Source organism: Cornus florida, unplaced genomic scaffold (genome assembly GCF_030987335.1).
Source record: "Cornus florida cultivar Cherokee Brave unplaced genomic scaffold, ASM3098733v1 CherokeeBrave_3.0.0_Hap2_Chr11, whole genome shotgun sequence".
Taxonomy (NCBI): Eukaryota; Viridiplantae; Streptophyta; class Magnoliopsida; order Cornales; family Cornaceae; genus Cornus; species Cornus florida.
In genome coordinates this window covers 132070619-132091049 of record NW_026775581.1, presented here as the reverse complement: position 1 = coordinate 132091049, position 20431 = coordinate 132070619, and the positions used below count along the sequence as shown (strand labels likewise).

General features: G+C 35.2%; 2 protein-coding genes across 2 annotated transcripts; both read right to left on the bottom strand.

The window, feature by feature from the left end:
- Nucleotides 1–2355: 2355 nt before the first annotated feature.
- On the bottom strand, nt 2356–8425 carry LOC132282588 (protein DETOXIFICATION 14-like). The gene is made up of 8 exons (XM_059784315.1): nt 7298–8425; nt 6211–6531; nt 4425–4969; nt 4243–4329; nt 4097–4153; nt 3759–3997; nt 3415–3620; nt 2356–3221 (listed from the first exon to the last, which is right to left on the bottom strand). The coding sequence occupies exons 2-8, from the start codon at nt 6445–6447 to the stop codon at nt 3168–3170; spliced, it is 1425 nt and encodes a 474-aa protein (XP_059640298.1). The 5' UTR covers nt 6448–6531; nt 7298–8425; the 3' UTR covers nt 2356–3167.
- A 250-nt stretch (nt 8426–8675) lies between these two features.
- Nucleotides 8676–13773, bottom strand: LOC132282587 (2-hydroxyacyl-CoA lyase). Its single transcript, XM_059784314.1, has 3 exons — nt 12287–13773; nt 9002–9317; nt 8676–8867 (listed from the first exon to the last, which is right to left on the bottom strand). Exons 1-2 carry the CDS (start codon nt 13676–13678, stop codon nt 9003–9005), a joined length of 1707 nt encoding a protein of 568 aa, XP_059640297.1. The 5' UTR covers nt 13679–13773; the 3' UTR covers nt 8676–8867; nt 9002.
- Nucleotides 13774–20431: the final 6658 nt, after the last annotated feature.

Below are 20431 nucleotides of genomic sequence, written 5' to 3'. Positions count from 1 at the left end.
ACAGATGGAAGGATAATGGCATAAAGCACTTCTCGTTGTGGTAGGGGATTCTTCAACCACCTTTCTCCTCCATGCTTCTTGCCTTCTTGCCAACTTGCGTAATCCCTCATGCTCACTTATTGGAGATGAGATGTGGTGCCTTGTATAAGCCACCAATACTCTCAATATGGCCAACCCCCACATTCTTAGAATTCATCATATAACAAAGGCATTTTTATTTTTATATCATATATATATATATATATATATATATATATATATATATATGTAATGTATATTAAGATATAGACACCCAAAAAAGAAAGAAAAGAAAAACACACTCTTATTTTAAAGAGCAAATGCAATATTTTTTGCATACCTAGAAACACCAATATATATTCCCACATATATAAAGGAAAATAATTTAGTGGCTAAAAGGGCCAACCGAATGGGTAGCTGATCGAAGTGCTCCCTCCCCATCCACATGATGGGTGGTGTAGGATCCAAGTGCTCGATACCCATCCACATGATGGTCTGTATTGTCACCTCACACTTTCAGAACCATCTTTATTATGCAAACTAAACAAACTAACGTCAGATTGAGAAAGAAAGGCAATACATCACTCCAATTAATCAACACGTTAATTTGAATGACTACCCTTCCTCTATAATAGGGTGGGATCTGAATATAACTACTTTGTTTATGTGAATATTTTTTTTAGTTTTTGCCACGCATTATGCTCAATTGAGAACCATATCCTTTGTTTCTTGGCACACATGCATGCATGCCTTCAAAATCAGCATTCAATGTCCAGTGGTGTTGCTCTCGACACGTCTACTATATATTTTTTAGCTGCATAAAGGAGTTTATTCTCACAGTATCAAACTACTCCTTGGGTTCTTATTCTAGGAAAATCAGCCTTTGTAATCTAATACAGTGATAATTAATATATATCTTTCTCTTTCTTTCTTTCTTTTTCAGTAGTTGATAGTTACTAATATATATATATATATATCATGCATGACAATGAAGGCACTGATCGGTAACAGTAAACATTCTAGAAAACATTAATGTAGGCAAGTATTACTAAATTTCAAGTTGGGGTTGCTTGACATCACATAGGAAAATGGTTTACAAGTAGAACATTGCATGCAATATGGCACAGATCTTTTCCTATAAATAGAGGGTGTGGGAAGTCCTTAGTTTATAGCAAGTTGAACTCTAATCACTCTCTCTCTCATATATATATATATATATATATAGTTATATCTACAAACAATAGGGAGAGGAGGAAGTGGGTGGTGCTGTTGACAGAAGATAGAGAGCACAGATGATATTGAAATGCAAGGAGTCTGCATCTCACTCTTTGTGCTCTCTATTCTTCTGTCATCACCTACAACCCCTCACTCCATTGGATTAATTACTCGTATTACTACCAATATTACTATGCATAAAAGCCTAGCTGGAATGTGTCTATGCCTCTCTCTCTCTCTCTCTCTCTCTCTCTCTCTCTTACTATACATATAGTATTATGCATACATATATTGGGAATTAAGAGGAGGTAGTGGTGATGCATGCTGTTGACAGAAGATAGAGAGCACAGATGATGAAGTGCATGCATTGAGTCTGCATCTCACTCTTTGTGTTCTCTATTCTTCTGTCATCACCTTCAGCCCCTCTCTCCCATAAGGATATACAGTTATTACTACTATATATATATCACCACTGCATGCCATGCATCACTAAGAATATTTACGACCTTGGGATGCGTCCTAGGCAGGCCCCCCCATCTCTCTCTCTCTCACAAACATACACACACATATATATAAGAAGAGAGGAGGCAATGGAGACGTTGTTGACAGAAGATAGAGAGCACAGAAGATGAAGTGCAGAAAGTCCTACACCTCACTCTTTTGTGCTCTCTATTCTTCTGTCATCACCTTCAGCCCCTTGCTCACCTCACTGCACATGTTCATACCTCGATCTGACCCTAATTTCTTAATCATAAATATCTATTGAAGTAAAAAAAAAAAATTGTTGATCATGTTTTTCTTCTCTCTGCTTGTATATTTGTATAAGTACATATTACCACATATAACTCTTACTAGATCAGACATCCAGCCCCCCTCCATAAACATTGACGAGACAGACAACAATACTGGGGAAGCCACGGTATGAAGCAATTCAAGACATTGAAGCCGCAGACTCTCAAGATCAAGGCCATCCTCCACATGCTACCTTCAAAGAGGGGCAACCTTTTCTCGACTGCCAAGGCCAGAACTATGCATGACTTGATTCAATTTACATACCTCAATTCAGTGTGTGTATTGATTCTTACATTTCTTCTCATATACAAAGGCACTATATATATGATATTTCTTAGTTTTTTTTTTTTTTTTTTTTCGATAATTATGATATTTCTTAGTTGTGTAACTTGTGTTGCTTGATAACTTTTATTTTATGATATTTTTTATAATTACGTGTTTAATTTTGTAAAAAGATGACAAAAGCATGTCAACAAATTTTCTTTTGGCTTTGGGAAAGGACGAAAGGTTAAGCTAGTGTAGTGGGTCCCCAAAGTGGGAAAGCCAGATTCAGGCATATGAACAGAAGCAATGGGCTAGGCACAAATGTAAACAAGACTATAAAAAGGTCTTGGGAGCTACCCAAGACTACAAGCCCAGCATAGGCATTCAAACAACCGTTTTAACCGCTATAAACTGTACCCGGTGACCACACGAGGATATCCTCAAACCCCGACTAAATCAAGGCTTAACCCGGTGACCACATTTTCTTATTCATTATCATTTTATTTGATATCTACTTTCCGCCTTAAAATTGCTTTATGCAGTTCTTTTATTTCTGCTTAACTTGCTAGAATAACTAATGGGCATAGTATATAATGTCATTCATCACACCCTACAAGTGGAATAATTTCCTCGTGTCTTTTTCATTCCTCCTCAAGAATTGATTTGTTTCTTAAAGAAGTGTACTGCAATATTTCCTTGATAGACACGCATACAAACATAGACTACATAAGAACTAAAACCACTATCAAAATCAATGAAAAATTTGAATATCAGAAAACATTTTCTCTTGCCAGTATGGGATGTTAATAGTTAAGACAGTTAAAATGCAACCACAAAATGTCGTCTAGAGAACAGCTTATTATTTATGACTTACTCATTCAATTCTCTGCTAAAACTTTTCCTTCATACATCCTCTCCCTTGCCTTGGTTGACTGCAAATGAAGAATCTCAAATAATCACTTAACCGGTCAAAGTCTAAAAAGTACTAAAAGACCACACAAATTCAATTCAAAGTGGTTATGGAATATCTAATTAAATTCTCCCACATAATTAAACATCAAAGAGGACACTAAATGTTAAAAAGAAATAATAAATCAACTTCAGTGAAAAGTTTGGACAGGTAACCTGTTTTTGCCAATTTGTAAAACTTGTTATGAGGAAAAATAAAGTTGCCTGTACTGTAGACCCTGTTAAAATTCCAATCCAAAGGCCTTTCCCTCTTAAATTCAGAGCAAAACCCAAAACTGCAGCTACAGGAATTCCAATAAGATAGTATGCCCCGAGATTGACATAGGCCCCGATATGTTGCAATCCGCTTCCTCTGGCAACGCCTGATGCAAAGAAGAAACTAAGATTGTAATATTTATTATGTGAATTCAGATTCAGAGTGGTAAAATGCCGCCTCCTATATGGAGCTCCTAAATACCCTCCACATCAAGATGAAACATGGCAAAGGGTAAGAGGCTAACCAGAAAGTACCGCTTGTAAGCTGTCCATTATAACTGACAAACAAAGTAGAGGAGTCATTTCTTTGACATAATCAACAACTTCCTTCTCACTGCTGTAAGCATATCCAAGAACATAGCGGCAACAGAAGAGAATTGTACTTATTATAATCGCATCTGCCCCACCAAGAACTGTTACCGTCCATGCAGCCACTCTTGCTGCCTGTGGGTTCCCGGCTCCTAATTCATTTGAAACTCGAGTGCTACAAAAATGGTTAATATGTTCTTTAAAATTTCATGTTCATACAGATTTGTGTACAAGGATGTGTAGATATTACACTCTAAACAAGTTTAGATCAAACCTCACAGCTGCACTAAATCCATAAGGTATGAAGAAGTGCAATGCAGTGGTGGTAAGGCTGCAATTATTTATCATGAAAGGTTAGAAGCACTCTTATTCAAGGTCCCCAAATCATAATATTTGGAAACATTAAAGAAAGAAGCTTACCATATTGAAAGCACTGAAGCTTCAAGTTTCGGATTTGGTAAAAGCCCAGACAGCAGAATAAGCAACTCAAATGACCACCATTCAAGACTAAATCATTGTAAAGCAAAAAATTAAGGACAAAAATCAACCTATTTTACTGTGTGTGTGTTTGAGACCAAGTGAAGAAAAATATATAAACATACCAAATCATTACAGCAGAAGGGATCCCAATGCTGAAGAACTCCCAAATATTAAGAAAAATTTCGTTTGAGAACTGGAGGCGAGTCTTCTCACAGGATGAAGAATACATCATGTATAACCAAAGCAGTAGCACATTCAACCAGTACGATACGCCAACGGCTAATGCTGCCCCGGTGCTTCCTAATTCCAGCTTAAACACCAGAAACCAGCAAAGAGGTACATGTAGACAGAGGATTGTGCATGAACTCAAAAGCATTGGAAGGATTATACTCTGAGTCTGGAAGTAGCGAATGAGCGATTGAAGAATTGCATAACCAAATAGTGCAGGGATGAGCCAAATAGCGTATTTACCAGCTTCATATGAGATTGAAGGGTCTTGGCCTATGAATACTAGTAATTTGCCCAGGAAGATCCATACCAAACATACCGGGAGACAAACCATCATGAGAGAGATGATGGCAGTGCAAGTGTAAATTCCAACCTTTTGGTATTGCTCTGCTCCATAAGCTTGGCCGCATAGAGTTTCCAAAGCGCTAGCAAATCCTAACTGCTTCCAGTTGAAAAAATTAGTTAGTAGATTCTTCGTGCAAATAATGCTAATATTTAAGCCTGTATCTGATCCATCGTTTTTCCTAGCATCCCCAATTGGCAGTTTAACTAAGTTATGACATTTGCATCCTTTTATGATAAGACTTTCATGAACTTGTTTTGATTACCCTTAAAACTAACAAAAATATCTAAATCATCTTGGTTATTGTGATGTATGTCATTCAGTCATGCCATCCGGAAAATGATAAATCAATAATATTTTTCCTATGCAGTGAATTATGTCAAATTTGAGGCCCATCCACAAAATCATAAGCTAAAAAGATAGTTCACCTAACAGTATTAACTAATTAATTTTAGCATATAACTTGTAGAAACTTCTAAACTGTATCCTCAGCACATTTAAAATAAGATGTCAAAGTCAAAGGAAATTGAATAATAAAAAAAAAAAAAAAAAATTGTAGGTCTCAACAACTCCTTACTAATAAATATATTGAGGATTACAAGGATAATGGATTAATAAAATAAACGCGAGAATTGGGCACCTCAAAATTGTAATGGATTAATAAAATGAACATGAAAATTGGGTAGAGGATATTTCTACCTTTAACAATGACCTCGAAAACTAAGACGAGAACTCTTTTTATTAATACAAAATTAGATAAGATACCCTAATGGCATTTGGATTCTGTATTCTTGCATTGTATTCAAAACCCATTGTTTGGGTCTTATTCAGACGATCGAATGTGAGCTAGAAGAAAAAACCGGAGTACAAATGAGGAAGAAATACGTATCATGATATGAATAAATCAATATATTCCAAACAAGAGTAACTCTTAACTCCTATCAAATAGCTGCCAACTCATCATGCCTTGTCAAACCTCATACGCCATCTGGGATGTTTCTGAAAAGCATCGACCATACAATCAATGATTTATCATGCCATATATTAGCTTTAGCCTTTAGCTTAGTTTGGTGAGTTTTACCATATGGTTACTGTAGTTCTTCCCAAAATGAAAGAATGATTGAAAATCTATTCCTCCATTCATTTTGATTACCAAAACTTAAAATCTATTATAGCTTTTCCAAAAAAAAAAAAAAAAAAAATCAACAAAAAGCATGCTGACTATTGCGAACTAATGAACTTTCAAAATACAAGGTACACATGAGTTATGAAATACAGTATATATAAGAACTAGTACAAACTAGGCTAACAGGTGATGAGAAGGAAGAAGAGATTACGAGGAGACTGAAGCCGGTGACGCTGGATAGAGAGGAGCCGATGGCGACGCTGGAGAGAGCGAGTTCGCCGAGGTGTCCTACCATCATCACAGGCACAACTTGCAAGAGATACTGTGACACAGTCACTGCCACCATTGGAGCTGCTATCTTGCTCAACTTCTTCAATTCTTCCACAAACACACCCTGCGTTTCCACCCATCTCCTCTCTTCTTTTTCTGGCAATAGTGCTTCATCCATTTCTCTCTATCTTCTTTCTTTTAACCCTCTCCGAGAAAAGACCAATCAAAGCACAATGCTTGAATCACCTATTTAATATGGTGACTGACAGAAGAAACAACAATTAATGCTATGTAAGCACGAGATCCTCCGCATACAGTGCATGTGTTGTATACTAGTGGACGGTTTAGATCAAATCATCAGTATACTAGACGATCCAGACTCTATAAGTACTGTCAGCTCAATCTACAAATTATTTTCTATAAGAAAATGCACGTCGTGTTATTCATGATTAAAGCAAGTGACACCGACATCAAAAAGAGACAAAAAAAAAAAAAAAGAACAAAGAAAAACAGATTTTGCCTTCTAACAACATTATTAATTGCATGTGGACCACATATGTTTTTTTTTTTTTTGGTGCTAGTAAATCATTTTATCCATCATTTAAAGCAGTATCAACTTAGTCAAAATTGATAAAGTTACAAAGATTTTCAAGGATTAACTTCACACGGGTGTGGTACTGTGTGAAGTGATCATACTCTGTGGTGGTATTTAATCATATAGTAAGGTTAAATGACAATAATAGTAGAGAAAATTGTCTTTTACTCAAATCTTATCCAAATCCTCTCTCGCATTCACCTCCTTATTAGTTTATTGCTCGTCTGAGTCGTCATCATCACCAAGAAGTGATTATAACAATCAGAAACACAATAAGAAGATTTGGTTGATGTGATTATACGTATTTCACAAATATAAACAAGAAAATTACAGGGTTATTAAAAACACAATATAATTCCAGCATAAATCCAACAGAATTGACACCCTTTAAGGTTTGTAACTAATTTCATTACCCAATAAGAAAAGGCTTCACCTAAGACTTGTCAGGTTTCTTGAAACCACGGATGTACTCGACGAAATCGCCCCATTCGTCGTCGTCGGTGTTGGAGTTTCGACTGTTGATGTAATCAGATTGGACGGTCTGACTGGAGAATTAAACGAATTTAAAGTCACCAAAACTGCCTTCGTCGTCCTCTGCTTTCGTTTCTGGTATATAGTCGAAACTCTATCTCAATATATATCTCCGATTCTCTGGTTTGAGTATGCGTACGTTAGATGCGTATGGTTAATGCGCATGCTAGGCTTGTGCGCGCGCTGTTGAATATACTTTAGTTTCGTTTCCGTGATTTATTTAGTTAGGGCTCCAAATGAATCAAAGGTTGGTCGTTTAAGACGTGTGCGTGCATATAGTTTCGCATGTTCGTGAATATGGATTTCGTATAGGGTTCTTTTTTTTTCGGAAGATACCGTATAGGGTTCTTACACATTCATAAATATATAATAAACTGGTATAAATTCATGAATAAAATTAAATAATTTTCAACCCTTATAAAAAATTTGTTATTAAACAGGTCAATAACAACTCAAAATTGACTTGATTCATTTCATTTGTAGTCCAATTTTAGTTCCCTTACACTTTAGGCATCACGTAACTCTAAATAGTTAATGACAGGACCCGTAGTTTAAATTGTTATCGTTAAATATTCTCTTAGTCTCAAATTAATGCCAGTGTTTTCGTAAGTTATTATTTTCAAAATAAGATATTTAATTTAAAACGAAAATAATATTTTTTTTAATTTTTATCATCGAGTGCAAGTTAGAACTGTGTTAAAATCGATGCTGATTGAACTGCCCATGCTGCAGATTGTTTTATTGATTGATATTTCATATTCAATGGTTCACTGACTTGAATTGCCAATTTATTTATTTATTCTTCGTAAAGCATCAAATTTAAAATTCCTTTTTCTTCTTTTCATTTTTTAATTTTCCTTCAACAATTTTTATCTTTTACCATCGGCTTTTCCAATTTTTTCCTTTCTACACTTCCTTTTCTTCTTCTAAGGAACTAAATTTTCTTCAAAAAATTCATCTTTTATCTTCTTCAGAATCTTCACTAATTTTCAAGTGGAAAAAACTGTTCGTCTTCAATCATTACAGCATATAAATTCAAAGTCTTCTCCAATTGTCGTTACAACATTCACAAACTCAGAACATTCAAACTGGCCAGTCATTGCAAAGACAATGAAGGCATAGCGCGCGCACACTCTTTACACACACACACACACACAGGAACTGGAGCAAAAGAAAAGTATAAAAAGGTCAAGATAACAACCCCACCTTCATTCACTCATTTTACTAATTGCCGATTGGACGAAAAACTGGAGTACAACATATTTCAAAACAGCAGAAAATAGGGGGAAAATTGATAATATAAATTTATAATATGTATTTTTGTTGCCACATAATCAGATCAAACTTGAAATCTATGTACTCCAGTGATGCACATCTAATTCATCTAATCACAATCTTACCCTGCTTTTATGTCAACTGTTACACAATTTGCTTCAGCTGCTGACTTATTCAATCAAGTTCTTCAACATCTCCTGGAATGCCGAAGAACAGATAAACCAGAGTTATGATCTAGTGTAGATGCTAGCAGCAACTAGCTGCTAGATTTAGAAATTTTACATTATTAAACAGCGTAACAAAGGACAAACGAACCAAATTGAAGTCTTACCTCAATTCTTGTGCTGCATCCTCCCGCTTTCTGAACCAGCGAATGGATCAATTGTAACATTTATCACAGCTGGCTTCCGTGCAGAAAAGGCTTCAGTAAGCGCAGACTTGAGTTCTTCAGGTGTCCCGACAAGATAACCTTTCCCCCCAAAAGCTTCCATGACAACATGATATTTCGCACCAGGGACAAAAGACGTGGGCGCTGGATCACTTTTGTGAGGCCCTGTAACTTCTTCAGGGCTCCTGCGGTCACCACCATATACACCGCCATTGTTAAAAACAATCACCACCACAGGCAAATTGTATCGAACCAATGTCTGCAGTAGTTCAGAAAAAACACACACAACAAAATTATTTCCGATAAGCAGAAACCAGATAAGTAAAGCTAACATGACATTGTCATGTATTGGCATTTGAACGGTTTGTGGACAATAAGTATTGTCATAGGAAAATATATGACAGGGAGAAGAATATGGAAGTTGGATGGAATGACCTAATAGATAATATGGCCCTATGGCTGTACAAGGAAAATGATTTTTGAAGCCAAGCCTTTGTTGCAGTTCTTGTAATCAAGATAAATGAATAAACAACAACATGAACACAACAACATTTCTAAAGAAATATCTAGTTTACAAATAAGAAGATTAACTAATCACTGGCTAACAATCAAAATTCAGTATAATGGCTAACAGATCATCCAAGAGAGCCACAGAACGAATTTAAAGAAGGAAAAAAGAGGGGTGGGGGACACAAAATTAGCTGAATCAATTAAGCCATAAAAAATGTTCAGTTCAGATTTCTAACTTGAATCCAGACCATGCCAATGTGAAACCCATCTATTTTACCTAATGTGAAGATTTCAATGCTCACACTATCCTTTCTAGAGATGCCAGATAATTAGAGGATAGAAGATCTTCCGAAAAGCTAAACTGAACAAATTTGGCAGTTTTGAAACCAATTACACGCCTACAATCTGTTATACTTCTAAAAATGTAAAAAGCAGCCTTGCTATTTATTAGAAAGAGTATTTGAGATGAGCTGATAAAATCTCATGTCAGGAAAAGAACAAACAAAGAGAGAACAACATTTTATTTTACAATTCTGCTCTATTTAAAACATATCCAGTGCCTAGCACAATATCAAAATTCTTCACATTTAATGCACATAGGGGTATGATATATTTCATCTAGTACAGCCATTTTACTTGTGAGAAGGACAAATTCTGAGACACATATATGAACTCGTTAAGGAAGAAAAGAAGTAGGAAAAGGGTACAATGGCAATCCTAAGAGTACAGCTATAGATTGTAAAACCACTATCCACAATGGCCAAAAATGAAATATATCTTATTGGCTCTAATTGTTATAAAAAATAAAATAAAAAAAACTTATAGCAAAGGCACAAGGATAGTCTTATCCAACACTGATGAATCGCTTCCTTTTTTCTCATTCTTCCATCAAGATTAACTTCAACTTTCTAAGATCTTTCAAGGTGGATTTGGCCTAATTAATTCAGTATGATTTTTGAAAAGTTCAACCAATTTTGAGGTGCTTTTAGAAGATAAACAGTTCTTTATGAGCCACAATTTCAAAGAGAGCATAATGGTAGAAACATACAAAAATTAATGCTATCTATGTCTAAAAAAGAGCCCATCAACCACCTTCACATGAGATATTTCTCCACCAGCCAGAAAAACAATTCAAACTATATAAGTGGTTCTCATTTAAGAGCCAGATCCCCCTTCTTCCTCTGGAATTTATATCCACTTCCATAGCACTAATTAAGGAGATCAACACATCCTTTGCATGTGGCTAACTTGATAACTAATGCTTTATATTGGCATCGAATTCACACTCCAGCAATAATCATCACACCTCATGAAATATAGATATAAATATATATATATATATATATATATAGAGAGAGAGAGAGAAAGAGAGAGAGAGAGATTGAAAGTGTACATCTAGACTTCGTATGCATATCAATGGAGGAAATGACGTAGAGCAAAGTCACACAGATACGCATGGCTCTGCAAGTACTAAAGAAAACATGGGGTACCATGTCACCATGTCCAACATGGTGATCAACAGAAAGTTCAAGCTTCCTCGTACAAGTAACTGGAACATATAATAAATCCTTAACTTGTTGGACCATAGCCAGGAAGATGAAATTAAAGCGCACTGTCCTACCATTTAGATAGAATAATTGTACCACTTTAATACACCAACTCTCAGAAGAACTTACTGGACAATAAAAATATAATTAGTTAAAGTATCATTAATTTATTGCTATTTAGCTAACCCAAAGAAAATGTCCCAAAATGAGTATTTTTTGGATGGTTGTTTAGATCAATGAGAAGAAACACCATCTAAAAGCATACATGATAAATTCATAAGCATGACAATACCAAGAAAATTCGATAATTATCAATAAAAATTCATAAACATGAAAATACCAAGAAAAGTTGTCATTAATTTACAGCTAATATATTTAGCTAACCCAAAAAAGTCCCCAGATGAGTATTTTTTGGATGGTTGTTTAGATCAATGAGAAGACACACCATCTAAAAGCATTCAGAGTAAATTCATAAGCATGACAATAGTCACAATACCAAGAAAATTCAATGAAGAAAAAAGTCCCCAGATGAGTATTTTGATGGTTGTTTATATCAATGAGAAGACACACCATCTAAAAGCATACATAGTAAATTCATAAGCATGACAATAGTCACAATACCAAGAAAATTTAATGATTATTCATATACAAACCAAATGAAATTCATAAATATTACATGCAAATGCAAAATTCGTGTGAGTGCGCATACATATCTTGTATTTAGGTTGACAGTCATCCATGCATGACTCTTGATTCTTTTTTCTTTTTAATTAGTAGAAAATGGTGATTGATATAGTAAGGTAACTATAAGTGTAACCAGCTGATCACATATTACTCCACAGTACATAATACATGACAACAATGTAAACAAAGACCAAGCCATTCATCGAAGGGTTGGGCTTAACTTATATATCGGCTCACCCACCTCATTTGGCAAACACACCAAGATGGATACATAAACTTAAAACCAGTTGAAACAGAAAAAGTAATATGTAAATACCACACAAAACCACTGGATTTTTTTTTTTTTGTCATGCTTATAAAATTTTCAAAATCAAAATCTGCATTACCATTGATCATAGATTAAAGCAATTAGGAAGAGTATATAAGGATTTTCAATATGCACAAGCATTATTGTATAATAAGCATAATTCCACAGAAGGTAACTAACCTCAACTTCAATGGCACTGAACGTGAATCCAGAGTCTCCTTCAACAGCTACTACAAGCCGATCAGGCGAAGCCGTTGCCGCGGCAATGCAATAACCCAGACCAACCCCCATTGTCCCCCAAGTTCCTGCATCCAACCTAGTCCTCGGCTCAGTTTGAATCAACACAGAACGACCAACATCCATTGTATTCGCTCCTTCCGAAACCAAAATCGGAGCAGGACTTCCCAATCCTAGAATTGCATCTCTTATAATTCTCATCGGTGTTTGAAAGTTAAATGGCACCACATCCTTCACCAACTGAGCCTCCATTTTCGACACATTCTCTTTGGCTTTCTTTGAAATTGCTTCAACCCAAGGATGAGTCTTCCCCAAACAAAAAGGGTCATCCTTAATCTCCTTATTAATCATTTCCACAACCCCTTTCGCATCCCCAACTAATCCCAAACAGGGTTTTCGTAGCTCAATTTCTTCCTTGCTTATGTCAACTAAGATAAACTTCACATCCTTTGACCACTTTGGTGGCTCTCCAAAATGTAGCAACCAATTCAGCCGTGCACCAACAACCAGAGCAACATCACATTTACCGATTGCAAGCGACCTTGCCGCCGTCGCGGCGAGCTCATGGGTATCAGGTATCAAACCCTTCCCCATTGGAGTAGGCAGAAATGGAATTCCAGTAGTCTCCACCAGTTTTTTCAATGCATCTTCAGCTTTAGCATAAGCAGCACCTTTGCCAAACACAATCAAAGGACTTTGGGCATTTCTTAACAATGAAACTGCTTTCTGAATTTCAGATTGCCCAACTGCTTCAATCACTTCTGGTTTTCTACAACTCTCAGCATCAGCCAATAGTTTATCAGCTTCAGATTCTGTTACAGTTTGGTGAAGCACATCAGTGGGAACGTCCAAGTAACACCCGCCGGGTCGGCCCGCCACGGCATGGTCGAGAACATCGAAAACACATTTGGGGATTTCTTTGATATCTGTGGCTTTTGCGGAAAATTTCGAAAAGGGTTTCACAGCGGCGATCTGATCGAGTTCTTGGAAATCTCCGCGGCCGAAATCTTTCTGATCGCAGGAGCCTGAGATCATCACCAACGGCCAAGCGTTGGCACCGGCGTTGGAAACGCCCGCGAGGCCGTGAACGCAGCCTGGGGCGGAGACGGTGAGGAGGACTCCGGGCTTTCCGGTGAGGTAGCCGTAGGCGGAGGCGGCGTATCCAGCGGACTGCTCGTTGTGGAAGGCGAGGAATCGGATTCCGAGAGCAACGGAGCGGTTGGCGAGGGAGGTAACGGGGATGCCAACGACGCCGAACATGTGCTCTACGCCGGCCTGTTTAAGGGATTTGGCGATGAGGAGGTTGCCGTCGACCATGGCTGTGTTATCTGCCATTGGAACAAAGCTGGGAGGATTGATGTAATTTCACCCAAAACTGGAATTTAAAAAGATTTATATGAAATACCCTCCCAACTCAGTAAGGATGGTCTAGATGAAACTAATTGGAGCCTTGTCGTGGTGGAATGATGAGGCAGTGTAACTGAAAAGTCGAGATTACCCTTGGAAGAAGAAAATTTGAACTTGAACTCCTTTTATTTCGGGATTAGTGTTCTTAAATAGCTTTACGCACTGGCCTGTGTTCCTAATCCATTGGATTAGCACAAGATCACTTCGCTGTAAGACTATTTTTGTGATGGGACTTTTTCAATTAAACTAGTTCATATTTTTGGATTTTTTATTTTTGAAAAGCTAAAATTAGATGACATTGGATTACATTGCCACTTAATGACCGATTCCAATTTAAACTCTTATATTAAAAAAAAAAAAAAAAATCCATAAAAGTGTAATAATATATTTAAAAAAAAATTATAAATATCAGTGTTGATTAAAATGAATCATTAAGTTTAGAAATTAAAACCATGATAGTTTTTCAAAATCCGACTTTATCAGAAGAATTGTTTTGAAATCTTTTATGAATCAAAGAAAGCCCAAGTAACACATAACTGTCTCTCGTGGAGATTTATTAAAACCTCATTTTTTAAAATAAATTAAGCCCTCTTCACTGAGATGGAAAAAGTATAAGTAAATGTTTATTTACAAAATATGAATATAAATATGAAATGCGAGTATAATATTATATGAGACTTGCGGCAATAGGACTACCTCTGAATAAATATGATAAATTTTTAAAAAAAAAAAAATTAGGATACAAATATGATGAAGATGGATTAAAAATATATCATTTTATATAGAAGTAATAATCACAAATAAAATCATTAATAGATGCCTATTTTATTTCTTTCTAAAATGCTACTACAACATTAATTTTTAATTTTTAATTTTTAATTTTTAATTAATTGATATTTAAATTTATCCTAACAACAATAATTATGAAACAAACCATTATGGCGTATATTGACTCAAGAGTGTTCAAACGTGTTCAATCATACTTTTATGTCCTGTCCCAGCAAGCCACCACTAAAAGTGAATATGTAATTACTAATATGCCCTCAGATCTTGGTAAGAATATTGGTTTGAGAATATGAACCGGCCAAAATGAAGCCTGTGCTGGACTAGTGGAAGAACAAAATTTGTTCTTGAATACCAGATATATATATATATATATATATATATATATATATATATCTGGTATTCAAGAACAAATTTTGTTCTTCCACTAGATATATATATATATATATATATATATTTCTATAAATCACATCTGATTTTTAATTTTTTTTCTTCTGGGTAGATCGCATCTGAAATGGTTGTTACCAAATCAACTTAAAAGGCTGCTTTGTGTGGAACCAAATTCTTTTGGGAAATGGAATTGTAATTAAAATAGAATTTTATTTACACATTGGAATAAATTGAATTTTGTAAAAACAAATTTAAAAAAAAAAAATGTCTAATTTGTAAGATACGAGATAGATTTGCAAAATAAGATACCGTTAAAACGGTTTGTAGAAGGGTAGTTTGGATAAACCAAATTCCTTCAAATTCTTTCAAATTTTCTCCTATTTTCCAAGATCCCTTCAAATCCCCTTATAAAATTCAAAATTCTAAACAATTGAAATTCCTTTTGAAATCCAATTCATGGAATGAGCTATTACCTTTCTCTTTTACGTTTCTTTCACATTGGTCCAGCCCAAGACTCCTTGTGGGCAAATCCAGTAGATCAACGGATCGGCCTAAGGCCCTAGCAGTGGGCCTAGTCTGGCTAAATCTCAACCCCAGTAGGCTCTTCAGAAGCTCACATTAGCGGTTAATATTTTTATATATTTTATAGATGTGTCCAGTTTTATGAAATTGAAATTTTAAAATTAAAATTAGAGAAAATTTTAGTTCAATTTTATAAACAATTTTTCTTTAATTTCATCAATTCCAATTTCATGCAGCCCGAACGCACAAGACGTGGGTTAATTAAAACAAATAATATTATATGAGACTCAATGAAAGGATAACATAAAAAATAAAAAAAAATGAAAAAAAAATCAACTGAGTAAAAAATATAGAGATATGTAATTATTAGAACATAATTTAAAATTATTTAACACAAGTAATAACTAATTCATAAATTTTAAGTCGTTGAATTAAAAAGATGCAATACTTACTCTTATTTTTACTAAATTAATGAATAATAATAGATTTAGGAAAACGATATTCGCACTTCACTTTTCTCCAGTTATACTACATTTATCATTTTCTTTTAAAGAAAATGATGAATTGCTAAAAAACCCCTCGACTTTCACCAGTTAGCAAAAAAACCCTTTTTGAATTGTTTTAGCAAAAAATCCACCTCAACTATCATGAAGGGAATATTTTAACTACGGTATACTTAAGGGATTATATTTTGAACGAAAATACTCCTTGAACAGTTACCCTTCGTCAAGAAATTTTTTTTTTTTTTTTTTCTACTTTCACTCTCTAATCTCTCAATCTCCTCCTCCATCCCATGCCACCACAACCCACCTCCGTTAACAGTAGTAACACCTTTGGGACTGATCCTGGTTGGATTTTGTTAATTATAAAGTATAAAGGAAAGAAAAATAGAAAAACTATTTTCTCTGTATTAGCACACAATTCACGAGTTTACACATGTTGTAATACCCCTAGTTTTAAAAAGGATAAAATTGAAATTTCAATTATTTTTAATAAATTATTTGAGTATATTTTTGTTTGATAATTGTTTATTTGTGGTTATTATTTGCTTTTAATTGCTTTAGTTGATTTATTTGAGATTATTTGTATTTTGTGTCTTATTTGTTTTAATTGCATTTAATTTTGTCATTTAATTAATTATTTTTGTTACATTGAACTTGATAAGCTGTTTGTTTTAAAATTGACTTATTTGGTAATTGTTAAATTTAATAGGTTAAATATGTAAATCCATTAACTAAGGTTTTAAATATGTTTTCAGTTAGGGTTTTCTTGGAGCCGTCATACAAGTATCTAACGTGTATGTGACTTAAGTTTATGGGCCGACTCTAATTTAATTAGGATTTCTGCCTTAGCTCTAGTTTAATTAGGGTTTTCTAAGAGCCTATATATATATATGTGTATGAGTTTCACTAAGGGTTTTGGAGAACCCTATTCACGGCACAGTGAAAATAGGACGTAACAGAGAGGGAGTTGAGAGAACAGAGGCAGTCGTAAGAGCTACCAAGGACAAGAATAGAGAGGATCAAATGAGGGTTGTGGTGGTTTAAATCACACCCATAGGAGGCTTAAAGGAAGTTAATAGTTGTCGGAAACTTAGAGACGATGCTGGGGTTTTCATAACTGAAATCAGGCAAGTTCTTCTACTTTCTCCTTCCCTTTGGCTCGTGTTCTGTGCACCTAGATAATCTCTAGGGTTTAATCAATCAGTAACTGAAATTTACATGCTTAATATATGTTATATTAATAATCTGTTTGTGTTGAAATCAAAACTGTTACAATTTCTACATGTCTCGTTCCAGTTGTTTTTCTGTAAGCATGTAATCTCTGTTGTAACTTTAGACTTAGTAATTGATTTGAACTACTGCAAACAAAACCATGGGGACATTACTGGGATAAGATAAGATCCTTAGGTTCAATGGTGAAGAGGAACAGAGGGGTTGGAATTGGACTGAAACTTCTTAGATTAGTTTAAGAGTTGTTCTTCAAGTATACTGGTTTAATGGCTTTGTTTAATCTCTATAGTTTGATTTCAAATTGTTGTAAACAAATCTTGGGGATGATTTTAGGCTTTAATAAGACTCTTAACTTAGTTTTAAAACCAAACATAAAGGTTGTAACTGGCCGGAGTTGGAACAGAGGTCAGAACAAAGCTGAAACAGAGGGATAGCTCACAGGAGGAAAGAGAGCCGGCTCTAGAATGCCAAGAGCCGGCTCCCACCTGTTTAGAGCCGGCTCCAAGGTGGTGGTAGAGCCGGCTCTATGCTGATTTGGAGCCTGCTCTATTTTTCTGGAGCAGGCTCTTTCATTTTGAAGCATACAGTGACTTTTTGGCTACTATTTGGACACTTAGGGTTCTTGAACAGTTTTAAAACTTTAGGGGGCTTTTCAATAATTAATTTAACATGTAATCAAGGTCTTAGATTGCATAAAATACCCTCTTTGTATAAATGGAATTAACAGTGCGCTAATTAACAACTTGCACGCGGTTAACTACTAGAAGGAAGTTAAGTTGCCTAATTTCAATTTGACAATTTAAGGTGCGACAATATGATTCTAAATTAAAGTTTGGATGTATAATGGAGTCTTTTAATTAACAAAATTAGACTTGTAGCATATTGTGGCTCTGTGCTAAAAGATTAAACAGTATACTAGTATATAACTTAGCATGCTGTTATCGGATGGAGAGAATTAACTTGCTAAATTAATTTAGCAATTTTATTGGACTATGATATGATTGACAGATAATTTTAATGCATGATAGAGTCATTGATACATAAGATGTGATCTACGCATGCTTCGGATGCTAATTGTTGAACCTTTAAACCGTTTCCTGCAAATACATGGTTTAACACTTGGATTTAAATTACTGAAACTATAAATTGTCTTCTGCAATTATTTGGGATGGTTTTTGGATTGTAAATTGCTAAACTGTTAATTGTATGTTGTAATTTACATGGTTTGGATGTTCGTTATGGAATCTTATATATTATTCTACAATTAATTGGATTATGGTTTTGAACTATAATTGTTGTAGCATTGCATAAACTATTCTGCAATTATTTGGATATTTGGTTTTGGATTGTAAATTACTTGCTTATTATTTATATATTGTAATTTACATGGATATGGAGGATTATATGCACCGGTATGGGACGGTGACATATTAGGTATGGTTTAGCTCAAAACGCTAATTCCTACCTTATGGATTTTAATTGGTGAACAGTTTTACCTGTTCAATCAATTATATGGATTTTGTGGATTGTATGCACCGGTATGGGACGGTGACATACTGGGGACAGACTGATTCAAAATACTCAGTCCTACCTATTTTGGAATAAGGGTACGAGTTGTTAAATAAAATCCTCCTTATTTATATGAGTCGGTGCGGTTGAATACGCCGAACGACTTACTGGATTTCTTATGGATGAATGTGAACGGATTTTATATATATTGTTATGGTACCATGACATGAGTTTGAGTCTCATAGTCGACGGTTAGGGAGCGTATATGGAGTAGGATGCGTAGCTAGCTATGTTGGTTGAGGTATACCCTGTTAGGCTTAGGTAGTCATGCCCACTCAGGTGCGTATTGCATGTTGCCTTCTATTCAAGTTGAGACCCTCAGTATAGTCTAGTGAGAGTCCTGTAGTGTGGATATGTATTTATCTATTACGGACTAAATAATTATTGTTGAGATATCTAGGGTGTATCTGCGTATCGAATCACTGTTTGGATTGTAGTTAGAGAAGAATTTGTGTGATACCCCTCGGATCCGAGACACGGGTTGATCAGGCCCAGGCCCAAACCCGAGGGAATATCAAACAATTAATATTTTATAACGAACACGGAATACAAAATGAATTAAGAAATGAAAGTTTAAAGCTGAAAAGACACTAAAAGATAATCCTTAAATAATTAAATACATAAATTTGATAAACCAAATATCCATAATTTGAACAACTCGGGAATCCATCTCTAGTGGACCCCTAATAAAAATCTCACACTAAATGAAAGTAAAATGAAAGATAAAACTCAAATCCAAGATCTGGAAAGAAATCCTACATCGTCGGTAGAAGGGAAGATCGTCTCTGCTCAACACGAACAAGCTCAAGCCTGGAACTGACGTACACCTGAAAAATAGGAGTGGGTCAGGCCCACGAACAAGTTCTAACCTACTACAATCCAAGCAGAGACTCGATACGCATGTACATACTAAATAGTTCAACAATAACTAATAATCCGTACATAAATATATCCACACTACTGGACTCTCGCTAGGCCATGAAGGGGGTCTCAACCTGGATAGAAGGCATCACACAATACGCACCTGAGTGGGTATGAGTACCTAAACCTAAACAGGGTATACCTCAACCTTCACAGTCAGCTACACATCAAACTGCATATACGCACCATAACCGTCGACACTGAGACTCAAGCTCATGATACGGTAACATAAAAATATATCTAAACTCCGTTTCTATCCATCCACAAGAAATCCAGTAAGTCACTCGGCGTATTCAACCGTACCGACTTATATATATAAGGAGGATTGTATTTTATAACCCGTGCCCTTACTCCAAAATAGGTAGGACTTAGCAATTTGAGCTAATCCAAACCTAGTATGTCACCGTCCCATACCGGTACATACAATCCAATCCGTCCAATAGTTGATAAAGCATCGATAATAATAACAACAATATCAACAATTCTATACTAAACATAATAGAATGCATTAGCAACCATTCTTAAAAATAACAATAATTGATTCACATTGAAAATATAAATATCAATGTCAACTACTCATTACTATGCATATTGAAATAGATAATCAACATGCTTATTTACATTCACAGTTGATAAAATAATGACCATATAAATGTCAATACCAACAGTTCCAAACTAAACATGTTAGAACAGATTAACCAACATGCTTAAGTAAGCCAATTCAGAATCCATAATTTGATCATACAGGGCTTTATTTGTAATT

What these genes read in the sequence shown, in the direction of transcription:
- LOC132282587 (XM_059784314.1), bottom strand. Translation starts at nt 13,678, where the DNA reads ATGGCAGATAACACAGCCATGGTCGACGGCAACCTCCTCATCGCCAAA. An exon ending in TCAGTGCCATTGAAGTTGAG is followed by an intron (nt 9,318 to 12,286) that starts GTTAGTTACCTT and finishes GAACTACTGCAG; the next exon opens with ACATTGGTTCGATACAATTT.
- LOC132282588 (XM_059784315.1), bottom strand. Translation starts at nt 6,447, where the DNA reads ATGGATGAAGCACTATTGCCAGAAAAAGAAGAGAGGAGATGGGTGGAA. An exon ending in CCTTCTGCTGTAATGATTTG is followed by an intron (nt 4,330 to 4,424) that starts GTATGTTTATAT and finishes ACAATGATTTAG; the next exon opens with TCTTGAATGGTGGTCATTTG. An exon ending in TTACAAATTGGCAAAAACAG is followed by an intron (nt 3,222 to 3,414) that starts GTTACCTGTCCA and finishes CTTCATTTGCAG; the next exon opens with TCAACCAAGGCAAGGGAGAG.